Raw genomic sequence first — 14,058 nt, 5'->3', positions numbered from 1 at the left:
AAATTAAAATAATAATAATTAACATTTCATAAATTATTTTAAATAAAATAAGTAATAATAAAAAAGAATGAAAACCAAATTTGATAGATAAAAGATTTCAATAAAAAATGATAAGAAAAAAGCAAATAATAATTATAAAAATTAAAATTAAAATTAATATAAAAATTAAATTTTAATAGATGAAATTAAAAAATAAATATTTAAAACAAAATATATATAGTAATTAAAATTTTGAGGACCAAATTTAATATAATCAGCAAATAATATAATATTTTTAATTTTTTTATAATTTCTAGAAAGTGTTTTCCGTCTAAATTTTTTTAAAAAGTATTTTCTGTTAACCGATTTTTTAATAACAAATAAATATAAAAAATTTTAAATTGTTTTTTAAAAAATCACCTTTTAAAAAACAAACATATCCTAAATATTCAACTGTGTCGAAATTTTCCTTTGAATAGTGAAAACCATGTATGTAATAGTTCATCCATAGTTTTTTAATATTTCATGATTAAAAAAAAAGAGACTCTGTATTGGGTGATCATCCTTCAAGCATTTTTATATTATTTTCTTGTTTTTTCTCCTAGATATTCATTTCTTATGATAAACAACAAATCTAACTCTCTCTCTGTGTCCCTTAATTACCCTAATTATTTTAGGTTCTATCTGTGATGTGAAATCCGAACTTTACAATTAATAATAGCCAGCTTGTACCCAACATTCCATGACTGATTATTATTAAGAGATGAAGAGTATTTCTGTAATGACAATTATTGACGTGATGTTAATAATATGTTTATTTTTATATTTTGAAAGTGTTTTAAAAAAATAATTTTTTTTATTTATATTTTTTTAATTGATTTAATATATCAAAATTAAAAATAAATTTTAAAATATATAAAAAATATTATTTTAATATATTTTAAAATAAAAAATACTTGAAACGGCAGAATTTTTTTATCGGTAAAAGATTACTATTCTGTTTATGAAAATTTTAATAAAATCCATCTATTCAAATAATATTTGTTAATAATTTTATTATTTATCATTAATTTTAATGGTAAAAAAAAAGTTTTATAAACATAAAATATGAGCCATAAATTATTTTATTTTTGCATCATTTCACGGTATTTTTCTCAGAAAAATTGTCATATAACAAAAAAGAAAAATTGGAATGACAATATTTACATGGTTAGCCTTCAGACGATAGCCATGGATGAAAACTTGTAGAAAGAAAATTAGGAGCATTGGCCACGAGTACTGAGCTGTAGATATTCAAGTCAATCACAAGTCATCCCACTCGAAGACTTTAGGATTGGGCCAATAATTTAAACCAATAAAGGTGCAATCACAAGAGAAAAATGCAAAAGTGTAAAACCATGGCTAATAATTTATTCGGTATTATTAAAGTTTTCTATTTTTTTATTGTAATAACCTTTTAATTAAAAAAAACTTTCATAAATAAAATTTAAACATTTTATGTGTCTCCCACAAGATCAAATGGAGGGGTATATAGAACTCAGACAAATGCATCCAATAAACATTTGGAAAGCTATTTAAACATTTGGCCTTAGGTCCAAGAACAGTGACATTATATAATGCATCCATTATAGAGACTGAATACATTTTCTTTGATATTTTGCCATTGTTGACGTTTTGGTCTCCTTGGCCTGGAATTCAAGCACAATGACATTTTCTTTGATTTTTCAGATTTGGAATTTGCATTCTTCCATTATTGTGCTTTATATTTCTCAATGGCATATCACAAAAGTAAAGTTGTTTATACACTATAAACCTGAATTGTAAATTTGTATTATAAAATTATAAGTAAAATATTTTAACTAATTATATATTAATAATTTGAGTAAATTAGTAATTAACAATATAACACAATTATAATAAAAATGTCCAAAAACTTTGATTTTTTTCATATTCATTCCTTTATTTTTTGAACAAATTGACTCACATGCTTCATCATTTTTAAAAAAAAAAAACAAGTCACTTCAAATTTTGATAGGTTATTTAACATTAATTACTCCCAAAGTCAAACATGTCAATTTATAAATTTTATTTTATATATTTGGCAACTCAAACAAAGAAATTTGCCTATTGATATGTTAATAATTTATATAAAAAACTGTTAAAAATAAATAAATATTTTTATTTTATGAAAATAAAATCTATAAATAACTTATATCCTTAAAAAAATTATAATAATTATAGTTAAAATCAAACCCTTGATTATCATATTGTATAAGTTTTACAAGATATAAATTTGAAATAATAAAAATATTAAGATTTAGATTATTAGATTGTATAATTTTATACTTCTTTTAAATTTATAAAATCGATTCAAGTTTATTGATTTGATTTTATAGAATTTAAATGAGCTTAATCAATTTTATTAATTTGACATATTAGATAGTATAATTTTACGAGTCACGTAATGATTTTGACAACCATTAATTATGTTGGCAAAAGAAAAGGCAAAGAAACAGATCTTAAAGAAAAAAGCAAATCAAGGACGTCGTTAACGGTAATAGGCAGATGAAGTCAAGATAAGGTTCTGTTGGCAAAGGAAAAGGAAAAGCAAAGCAGAACAATCCAACAAACTTACAGCTCAGAGCGTGATTTGTGACTGTTAGTCTGGCTGCCATTCTACAGCCATGGGTGAAACAATCAGGAGATCTGTAACTGATAAATTGGTGTGGAGGTATTTTCAATACTCAACTTGTCAAGTGACTTGTTGAAGATTTTACTTGAGGTTTTTCTGTTAGTATATCTGCTAAACAGTCTTCAAATATCACTGGCTGGACTCGTCTATGATTCAAAGAGTTGGGAAGAAGCGGCATCATCCGAAACTACCAGGAAATCAATTAGAAGTGTGTTTGGTAATAATCTACTCAAATCAAATCAATTTGTTTTGATGATGAAAGTATTATAATAAGTTAGGATAATTTAGAAGTTGACTTTTCACTAAAGTTTTGATTGAAGCCAGAAAATTGTTTCTCACTAATAATATTTATAATTTTTTTTATGTGGGTATTTGAGCTAACTTGCGTGTATTATAACTAATTTTATATCCATTGAATACCCTATAAATCAAGTGGATATATAAAATACCGTCGAGTAACAAACATATATATAAAAACTCGAATTCAAAAACAAAAAAGGAAACAAACTCCTCTCACCGGTAGATCTCAGTGCACAATATTTATAACTCAATTTCGACTCAAGATGGAATATTTAACTGCGTGATAGTGATCGGATCATCACGAATCTGCAATATTTATAATTGCGTGAATTTGGTTGCCTCCACCCCCAATTCTCACGAATCTGGCCAAGAACTAAATGACAGTGATCGGATCCTCTAGGGGTATCTAGTCAAAGACAGTAAAGGAAATTCTAAGAGACAAGATGGAGATGCAAAAGTTCTGTCTATTCTGCTCATTGATCTTCCCCAAAACCATGTATAACGATGCCCAACAAGAGGATACTCAATGAAGTCACGATTAGAAATAAAAGACTTGAAGGCCTTTGAACCAGTAACATTCAAGTACCCGCTACTCCTTTCACTTGGGTGTAAGGTCTCATGAACGTCTCCTACTAGGAACACAGGCACTTCAAAGGCTGATTTTAACATGGTAAGCTCATTCTGTAAAGTTCGTCGTTCAAAAACTGAACCTAGCTGCATAGACTCCCACTACGGCACAAGCAAAATCTGAAGAAGAAGGAACACCAAAGATAGCAATCCACTGTCCGCCATATTCTATAAAGTTAACTCTGAAGTTGTCATCATTCCATAAGACTAAAACACCACCAGCATCTATAGAAATCCATCTAATATTCTGTTCATTCCACTGAAAGTTGACTAATTTATCTGTGCAGACTGCCCGCTTAGTCTCCAGCAGAAAATAAACAAATCTCATGTTAAATAAATATTTTTTGATAACCCGACCGTTTAGAACATATTTATTTTTACGTCTTAAAAATATTTTTAAAAAAACTTAATTTTTTTATTTTAAATTAATATTTTTTTGAATTTTTTAAATCATTTTAATACGTTAATGTCAAAATTAATTTTTTTAAAATAAAAAAATATTATTTTAATATATTTTTAAAATAAAAAATACTTTAAAAAATAATTATAATCACCCTACAAAACACAGTTTTAGTCCAAAAATAGATTTTCATGTTCAACAATATATGAGAAAAAACGATACCCGAAAAAGAATTTCCGGACCGCTACTGATTTGCAGTCCAATTTTCAAATTCCTTGTTCACAGTTTTCCAGATCAATTCAGCAAAAACATTCCGTTCCTGTTTATCACCCAGACCCAATCTTACCCCATCATTCAACATATTCTGAACCTCTTCATCTATCTCCATAGTATATGCACCCTGCGGCTGTTTCTGCTAGTATAAATCTGGAATTCCCCTGTTTATTACCAGATTCCATTAATTCTGAGGCCAGGCTGGGCCTGACAACCAGGCCATCCCGGCCTCAGCTTTTTATGGGCTGGGTCTCATCCAGCCCGTTCGGGCTGGCCTGGACCCAGCTAACTTAGCCCAGTCACTGGTCCAATACAATGACCTGGCTGGCTGAGACACGCATACGTTAAACATGCTGTGCACAGTGCGAAGTTAATTAAAAATACCTTCGCGCAGTACAAGTCTTGTTTCCAAAGGGAAAGGAAGCTTAACTGTTTCAGGTGGCTGCTGAAGATGTAGGCTTGTTCTTTCTGGCTGATGTTACTCTCCCTTCTGCTTCTGTTACTCTCCCCTCTTCTTGCTTTTCTTTTGCTTTCTTTGTTCTTTATTTCCTGGTTTCTTTCTGTTCGTTCGCTTCTCTTTGCGTTTCCAGGTCTCCCCTGTGCTGTTCGTCCCCTCGAGTTGTGTCCTCCTTAGGAGCTGTAGATATTGAAGTCAATCACAAGTCATCCCACTCGAAGACTTTAGGATTGGGCCAATAATTTAAACCAATAAAGGTGCAATCACAAGAGAAAAATGCAAAAGTGTAAAACCATGGCTAATAATTTATTCGGTATTATTTAAGTTTTCTATTTTTTTTTATAGTAATAACCTTTTAATTAAAAAAAACTTTCATAAATAAAATTTAAACATTTTATGTGTCTCCCACAAGATCAAATGGAGGGGTATATAGAACTCAGACAAATGCATCCAATAAACATTTGGAAAGCTATTTAAACATTTGGCCTTAGGTCCAAGAACAGTGACATTATATAATGCATCCATTATAGAGACTGAATACATTTTCTTTGATATTTTGCCATTGTTGACGTTTTGGTCTCCTTGGCCTCGAATTCAAGCACAATGACATTTTCTTTGATTTTTCAGATTTGGAATTTGCATTCTTCCATTATTGTGCTTTATATTTCTCAATGGCATATCACAAAAGTAAAGTTGTTTATACACTATAAACCTGAATTGTAAATTTGTATTATAAAATTATAAGTAAAATATTTTAACTAATTATATATTAATAATTGGAGTAAATTAGTAATTAACAATATAACACAATTAAAATAAAAACAAAATAAATAATAAAAATGTCCAAAAACTTTGATTTTTTTCATATTCATTCCTTTAGTTTTTGAACAAATTGACTCATTCCTTTATTTTTTGAACAAATTGACTCACATGCTTCATCATTTTTAAAAAAAAAAAACAAGTCACTTCAAATTTTGATAGGTTATTTAACATTAATTACTCCCAAAGTCAAACATGTCAATTTATAAATTTTATTTTATATATTTGGCAACTCAAACAAAGAAATTTGCCTATTGATATGTTAATAATTTATATAAAAAATTGTTAAAAATAAATAAATATTTTTATTTTATGAAAATAAAATCTATAAATAACTTATATCCTTAAAAAAATTATAATAATTATAGTTAAAATCAAACCCTTGATTATCATATTGTATAAGTTTTACAAGATATAAATTTGAAATAATAAAAATATTAAGATTTAGATTATTAGATTGTATAATTTTATACTTCTTTTAAATTTATAAAATCGATTCAAGTTTATTGATTTGATTTTATAGAATTTAAATGAGCTTAATCAATTTTATTAATTTGACATATTAGATAGTATAATTTTACGAGTCACGTAATGATTTTGACAACCATTAATTATGTTGGCAAAAGAAAAGGCAAAGAAACAGATCTTAAAGAAAAAAGCAAATCAAGGACGTCGTTAACGGTAATAGGCAGATGAAGTCAAGATAAGGTTCTGTTGGCAAAGGAAAAGGAAAAGCAAAGCAGAACAATCCAACAAACTTACAGCTCAGAGCGTGATTTGTGACTGTTAGTCTGGCTGCCATTCTACAGCCATGGGTGAAACAATCAGGAGATCTGTAACTGATAAATTGGTGTGGAGGTATTTTCAATACTCAACTTGTCAAGTGACTTGTTGAAGATTTTACTTGAGGTTTTTCTGTTAGTATATCTGCTAAACAGTCTTCAAATATCACTGGCTGGACTCGTCTATGATTCAAAGAGTTGGGAAGAAGCGGCATCATCCGAAACTACCAGGAAATCAATTAGAAGTGTGTTTGGTAATAATCTACTCAAATCAAATCAATTTGTTTTGATGATGAAAGTATTATAATAAGTTAGGATAATTTAGAAGTTGACTTTTCACTAAAGTTTTGATTGAAGCCAGAAAATTGTTTCTCACTAATAATATTTATAATTTTTTTTATGTGGGTATTTGAGCTAACTTGCGTGTATTATAACTAATTTTATATCCATTGAATACCCTATAAATCAAGTGGATATATAAAATACCGTCGAGTAACAAACATATATATAAAAACTCGAATTCAAAAACAAAAAAGGAAACAAACTCCTCTCACCGGTAGATCTCAGTGCACAATATTTATAACTCAATTTCGACTCAAGATGGAATATTTAACTGCGTGATAGTGATCGGATCATCACGAATCTGCAATATTTATAATTGCGTGAATTTGGTTGCCTCCACCCCCAATTCTCACGAATCTGGCCAAGAACTAAATGACAGTGATCGGATCCTCTAGGGGTATCTAGTCAAAGACAGTAAAGGAAATTCTAAGAGACAAGATGGAGATGCAAAAGTTCTGTCTATTCTGCTCATTGATCTTCCCCAAAACCATGTATAACGATGCCCAGCAAGAGGATACTCAATGAAGTCACGATTAGAAATAAAAGACTTGAAGGCCTTTGAACCAGTAACATTCAAGTACCCGCTACTCCTTTCACTTGGGTGTAAGGACTCATTAAAGTCTCCTACTAGGAACACAGGCACTTCAAAGGCTGATTTTAACATGGTAAGCTCATTCTGTAAAGTTCGTCGTTCAAAAACTGAACCTAGCTGCATAGACTCCCACTACGGCACAAGCAAAATCTGAAGAAGAAGGAACACCAAAGATAGCAATCCACTGTCCGCCATATTCTATAAAGTTAACTCTGAAGTTGTCATCATTCCATAAGACTAAAACATTGTTTGGTTAAAACTGCAGTAAAAATTGAGATTGAAAAAAAATAATTTAATATATTTTGTTAAGAATTTTTTTAAAATTGAGGTTATAAAATAATTTTAAAACATATATATTAATATTGATGATTTTAAATTTAAATATTATGGATTTAACTATTGCTATTACATCAAGAAATAAATCATATTTTATATAAAATATTTTTTTTATTATTTCATTGCACTATTTACAATTCCATCGCGTCTGAAATACATCCAATAATGTTTTTTGGTTTTTTAAGCACGCAACAACATAACTTATAAAATATAATCAAGAATAAATTAGAATTGTGATCAAATTCTGCAAATACTACGTCATCAAGCGTATAAAACACAATTAAAAATAAAAAATATTTTTTTATTTTACTGAGTCGGATCTGATTTAATGCATTTTGCGTGTTGGACCAGACTCGATATAGCTACAACAGTGGAGCTATGCTCCACTGTTTAGTGAACAGTGCAACATGGTTGAATTTTAGAGCCGCGCAAGAAAGCAGCAGTTTTCTGCTTTTCATCTCCCTGCGTTTAGTGAACAGTGGATCTATACACAATAAATAACTATTTTTTCTTAATCAAATGTTTACTTAATGTGTTTATGAAAAAACACAAACTCTAACACGTAGCCAAATAAATTTAAAATCTCAAAAAATCACTCATGATTGTGAGTACCATAGATAGTAAAATTTCATGACACTCCAAGCCTAATGTAAATGTTTTTAATTGCATTGTTTGAAAATTTACCCTAGAGAAGTTATTATTTTAGCTTGAAAATTAAAATAAAAAAAGTTTAAAATATTTTTTTTTTAATTTCCCCAACTTCTAAAAACTAAAAGTTCTAAATATTTGGGTGAGGATATAACACTACAGAATATATTATATAAATAACCTAATATATGCTTTTATGATAGAACAAGTTCAGATTCAAAAACATCTTTGATTACACCAAACTAAATTAATATCTTAAAACTAAAATAACAAAAGAGTTAATTGTTCAAATTCAAATTTTTTTTTTTAGATGATTTTACTAGAAGTTCTTACAAAGAATGTTATTCTATTGTTCATCGATCATTGTATTTTTTAAAATTAGACTAAAGTTACTTCTTGAGTCAATTTTATTATTTTTTTAGGATTTTTGTGAATTTATTATTTTTATTTTTAATTCCATATTAATTTCCTTAATTTTTTTTATTTTAAAATATTTTATAAAGATATTGTTAATATCTCGAGAACACAACTACCATGTAATTAAATTTTAAAGAATAAAATTACAAATTTAGATTCACATGTACTATCCTTTATATTCATTAAAATTTATGTGTTTTTTATATTATTTCTGTGGTATTAACTTCCACATGCATGAATATATCTATTTGAATATTGACGGATTTATTAAAATTAATTTCAGAAAGCATTTTTGTATTGACTTTTAAAATTTGTTAGAAACTTTTATAACACGAAAGAAAAAACATTTAGATGTATATAAACGACTAGTAGTCTGAAGGGTCACCGTGACATGTCTCCTAAATCCACGTGTCCGAACAGAGCCGGTCGGCCCGATGCGCTCTAAAGCCCCTCTAAATTCTCAAAGCCAACACCGTGCCCAATCAACAAACGAGCAGAAAAATGTCCTTCTCCTTCTCTATCTCCAAACCTCTTGCCTTCCCTCAACAACCCCTATTCTTCGTAAGTATCTCGCTCTCACCATCTATCTCTATGTCTGTATTTTTGTCTGTGTTCGTGGACATGTGGGTGTCTTGAGTGTTTTGATTTTGATGCATAAACATGGAATATTGTTGCAGAGTCTTGGTGGGAACAAAAGGGCAAGTGGGATATGGAGAAACCATCAAGTAGTGAATAAATTAGTGGTAAGAGCAGGTCCAAAAAAGATATCTTTTGGTAAAGATTGTAGAGAAGCCTTGCAGGCAGGAATTGATAAGCTTGCTGATGCTGTTTCTCTCACTTTAGGACCTAAAGGTAAACTGAGTTTTGCTTCTTTTCCATGTTTTGTATTGATATTTTTCTTTTTTTAAAAAAATTTTGGTACTTCAATCTTAAGTTTTACAAGACGGCACCTTTGTAATTGTTGTTGTTCAAATAATAAAACCACTACTTAAATAATTCCTTGTGCAACCATAAGAGGGACTAATTCTGAGAGAAAAAGATCATTTTGTTTTATTGTATAGTAAATTGTCGGTCTTTATTGATGGTGACGGTGTTAAGTCAGTAAGATGTGAAACTATGCAGGGCGTAATGTTGTTCTTTCGGATTCAAAGACGCTAGAAGTAGTAAATGATGGTGTTACAATAGCTCGTGCTATAGAGCTTCCGGATTCAATGGAGAATATTGGAGCAATTTTAATCCAAGAGGTCATTCATGGTTGCTACATTATCCTCTCCTTAATATTTTGTTGATGTGTTATTTGATGTTGATCGATGATAAATGTGATATTGAAGTGACTTATTGCAGGTTGCTATTAAAATGAATGATATGGCTGGAGATGGCACTACTACTGCTATTATTTTGGCTCGTGAAATGATCAAAACAGGGATGTTGGCAGTCAGTTTTGGGGCTAACCCTGTTTTTGTAAAGAAAGGAATGGATATGGCTGTCAAAGAGTTGGTCAAAGTGTTGAAGAAGAATAGTTTTCCAGTAAAAGGGAAGGATGATATAAAAGGTCTCTGTGTCATCTTTATTTAAACTTTGTTCAAAACCATCGTTTTGACTTGGAAACTACAATCTAGAATTTCTTCTCCTTGCAGCGGTCGCTTCAATTTCTGCTGGAAATGATGAATTTGTTGGGAACCTAATTGCTGAAACTATAGAGAAGATTGGCTCTGATGGAGTAATCTCTCTTGAATCATCTTCAACCTCTGATACATCTGTGATGATAGAAGAAGGAATGAAGGTGATTAAGCTGATTCTAGCTCTCTATATGGTTTGAAAAATCTTGTCAGATAAATCACCGGAAAAGTGGCATTACATCAAAGTTTATGATTCTATGTTATATCATTAGTCATAGTCTGAATGGTTAAACCATTCATTATCTGTAAATATTTAGGTTGGTTGAGCTTCTGCTCTTTGTACTTTCCAGGTTAACTATTTTGTTTTCCAGTAACAGGGTAGCAATACTTGTGTAAACACTCTGCCTCCTATGAGTGGATAAATTTTTCAACTTTTTCTCTGTTTATGAAGTATGTATATTTTCATTTCCAGTTAAGTTTGGTGTTCTTTCTCTGCAGTTTGACAAGGGTTATATGTCACCCCAATTCATCACAAACCAGGAAAAATCTTTGGTGGAGTTTGACAAGGCCAAAGTCCTTGTAACGGATCAGAAGATTGCAAATGTCCAAGAAATAGTTCCTGTGTTGGAGAAGACTACCCAACTCAGTGTCCCATTGTTAATCATTGCTGAGGATATCTCAAAGCCGGTTTTGGAAACACTAGTGGTGAACAGAATGAAAGGTTTGCTCAATGTTGCTGTTGTCAAATGCCCTGGATTTGGAGATCGAAAGAAAGCATTGTTGCAAGACATTGCTCTTATGACAGGTGAACTTGCATCTTTCTTTCCAACTTAAATTGGTTATTGTAAGTTGTGCTATATTGAAATATATTGACATATCAGTTAATGAATTATTTATCTTCCTCGTGAGTTGGGTTCGTGTTAGATATGTGAGCCTTCCTATGTGTGCACTGGCTGTTCTTATATGTTTGTGTTTGATCCTTTCAGGTGCATAAACTTTTGAGTATATCATGTTAATTAAGATATCCTTTGATAATTACCTAGGTCTCAATTATAAGAATCGTTACTTTCCTCAATTATAAGAACTATCACTCTCTTTCATGCACTAGAAACAATAAATGTTTTACTTGGATGCTTTGTTAAGAATGTAAAATCCTTTGATGATTACCAAGGCCTCAATTAAAAAATTTATAACTACTTTTTATGCACTACAAATAATAAATTCTTTACTTGGATGCTTGCTCAAGATTGTGTTCTGTTCTCATATTACTATCATAGGAAGGTCATTGCATCTGATATGCTGTGAATTCATGCCATACCAAAACCACCAGGTGCTGATTTTCTCTCTGGTGATTTTGGGCTGACACTCGGAAGTGTAACCTCGGATCAACTTGGCATTGCACGAAAAGTTACCATAACAAGTAATTCAACAACCATAGTTGCTGACTCAGCTACCAAAGCTGAAATTCAGGCAAGAATTCTTCAGATAAAAAAGGACCTCGCGGAAACAGATAATGCTGCCCTTTCAAGAAAGCTCTCAGAGAGAATTGCTAAATTATCTGGTGGTGTGGCTGTAATCAAGGTTTGTGATCAAACTCTTAGAAAGAATTGCTAAACTTGTATACAATATATTTCGGAAAAATAGATGGGCATCTTGACAAATCTGGCTATAAGTGTGAAGAATTACTGCTAAGGACATAGGCTCCATGAGTGGCATTAGCTCAGTAGCAGGGATGAATTTTCTGCTCTGTTTTCCTTAAGAAATACTAAGACAAACGACAGGACTCTAATATTTTGTTTGGTGGTGTTTTATTTTAAAGTTATCTTTAGATTTAACTTGTTTAGCATGCAAATTTAGGTAGGAGCACACACGGAGACAGAACTTGAAGATAGGAAACTCAGAATTGAAGATGCAAAGAATGCTACATTTGCTGCCATGGATGAAGGGATAGTACCTGGTGGTGGTGCAACATATGTACATCTCTCGGAGCAGATCTCCTCAATAAAAAATTCCATGAAAGATGAAAATGAGAAGATTGGTGCTGATATTGTTGCAAAGGTCTGTTCTCGGTTCCTTTCTTTTTTCAAAAGTTATTTTCTTCACACTTTCGCCTCACTAGGATTTGATCTAAGGTGATTTTCTTTTCTTTTGTGAGATGTGCCTTTTATGATCATTTCTTTATTTGGATTGGTGAATGTTGCGTCTCAAATAGAAATAAGCAGCGTTTGTGAACGAGTTACCATGCACAAGCGCTATAGGGGCTGGTGCTAAAGCAGATTATTGCACAAGACTTGTAAAACGGACCAAGGTTCCTTTCATAAGTAGAGATAAAGCTGGACATCCTTGTGAAATGGTTATAAATGCAGGGCGTAGCATGGAGAAACCCTACAAGTAGTGGTTTCTAAATGACTATAAAGGAAAATTTCTTCTCCCATGTAGTAACACATACCAATGATGCATTACAGGCACTTCTTGCACCTGCAAAAACAATTGCAACTAATGCAGGGGCTGATGGAGCAGTTGTGGTGGAGAATATTCGATCTTGTGACTGGAGAACTGGTTACAATGCAATGACTGGTAGATATGAAGATCTTCTCAATGCAGGGGTGGTAGATCCTTGTAGAGTTTCTAGGTGTGCACTTCAAAGTGCCGTCTCAATTGCTGGGATAGTTCTAACAACTCAAGCTGTGCTGGTTGAAAAAATAAAGAAGCCCAAGCCCGCTGTCCCTTATGTTCCTGGAATTACACCTTGAGAAAAATGGAAAAGAGCTGTTAAAATTGTAAAAAGAAGCTGAAGAAATTTTATTGCTCTGATGGCTCACATCAACAGTTTTGAGTTGGCTGGTCAGAATGAAACTTGGAGGTGAAGCAAGTTTCTTGAACAGGCCTTTACAAGTTCTGGGATCACCAGGTGGATCATGCTTGAGACCACAAAAGCATCAAATGCCATAATGAAAGACCTTGCATTTGTCTGGGAATGCTTGGTTCTCCCTGCTGATACGACGACTACTCCCCTAAATTTTGTGTTTGGTCTCTGTTATATTTGATTTTCTGGCTGGTTTCCTGTCAAGAAACTCACTACTATTCCAGTAACTCAGCAAGTAGCCATATAGGAAGAGTAATCCCCATATCCAGATGCCCTCTTTAAAATCTTCAGCTGAAGTTAGTCACTGACACAATTTAAGCAGAAAATCACCTTTATTTTATCAATTATATTTTCCCTTGACTGCTATATGATTCATCTGTCAATTTTATTTGAACGAGGTTTTGGTCTTTTGCCATCAAATTTAATTGATTTTTGTTTGCTATTGGATGATTGCCTTGTAGTGTTATAAAACATGTTCTGCTGTTTGAGAAGCAGCCTGCTCCATCTTTTGTGAGTTTTCAAATGTTTGATTTTTCAACATATTTTCATTTTGTTTTGAATTAGAAGCGCACACGTACATCCTCTATCATTTTCATGGAAATGGACTTAGCCCCCGTGCTCGAAAACGAAATGAAATATTTCAGTTTGGGCATGTGCTTATGTGGCTGCGTTGAAGTGCAGGAGTAAATCTCATGTAGATTATTATCAATGATGTCAAGAGTATAGAGAACAGATTTCCCTTCTCAATCCCTGCTCTAAATGTGAAAATCATTTTCTTCTTCTTGCGTACTTTCTCTCCTTTCTCGACATCCATGTCATTACCATCCCCCTTTCTCCTCAGTCGTACCCAATGCACCTTCTAATATAAGCTCATGAATATTCCTAGTACTCATGAACGCTCTTCGTTTT

The 14,058-nt window shown here is 31.5% G+C and overlaps 1 protein-coding gene across 1 annotated transcript; it reads left to right on the top strand.

Moving 5' to 3' along the window:
- The first annotated feature begins 9,047 nt into the window (after positions 1 to 9,047).
- On the top strand, positions 9,048 to 13,643 carry LOC105107820 (chaperonin 60 subunit alpha 2, chloroplastic-like). Its single transcript, XM_011001873.1, has 9 exons — positions 9,048 to 9,225; positions 9,342 to 9,516; positions 9,787 to 9,908; positions 10,009 to 10,216; positions 10,302 to 10,447; positions 10,782 to 11,088; positions 11,614 to 11,864; positions 12,141 to 12,341; positions 12,749 to 13,643. The coding sequence occupies exons 1-9, from the start codon at positions 9,166 to 9,168 to the stop codon at positions 13,034 to 13,036; spliced, it is 1,758 nt and encodes a 585-aa protein (XP_011000175.1). The 5' UTR covers positions 9,048 to 9,165; the 3' UTR covers positions 13,037 to 13,643.
- Positions 13,644 to 14,058: the final 415 nt, after the last annotated feature.

This window comes from Populus euphratica, unplaced genomic scaffold (genome assembly GCF_000495115.2).
Source record: "Populus euphratica unplaced genomic scaffold, PopEup_1.0 scaffold413.1, whole genome shotgun sequence".
NCBI classification, from domain to species: domain Eukaryota; kingdom Viridiplantae; phylum Streptophyta; class Magnoliopsida; order Malpighiales; family Salicaceae; genus Populus; species Populus euphratica.
Note: the sequence above shows the minus strand (reverse complement) of the source record. Positions and strands in the feature narration are given on the sequence as shown.

Coding starts and splice junctions, on each gene's coding strand:
- LOC105107820 (XM_011001873.1), top strand. CDS start 9,166: ATGTCCTTCTCCTTCTCTATCTCCAAACCTCTTGCCTTCCCTCAACAA. Junction 9,226..9,341: donor CTCAACAACCCCTATTCTTC/GTAAGTATCTCG, acceptor ATATTGTTGCAG/AGTCTTGGTGGGAACAAAAG. Junction 12,342..12,748: donor GTGCTGATATTGTTGCAAAG/GTCTGTTCTCGG, acceptor GATGCATTACAG/GCACTTCTTGCACCTGCAAA.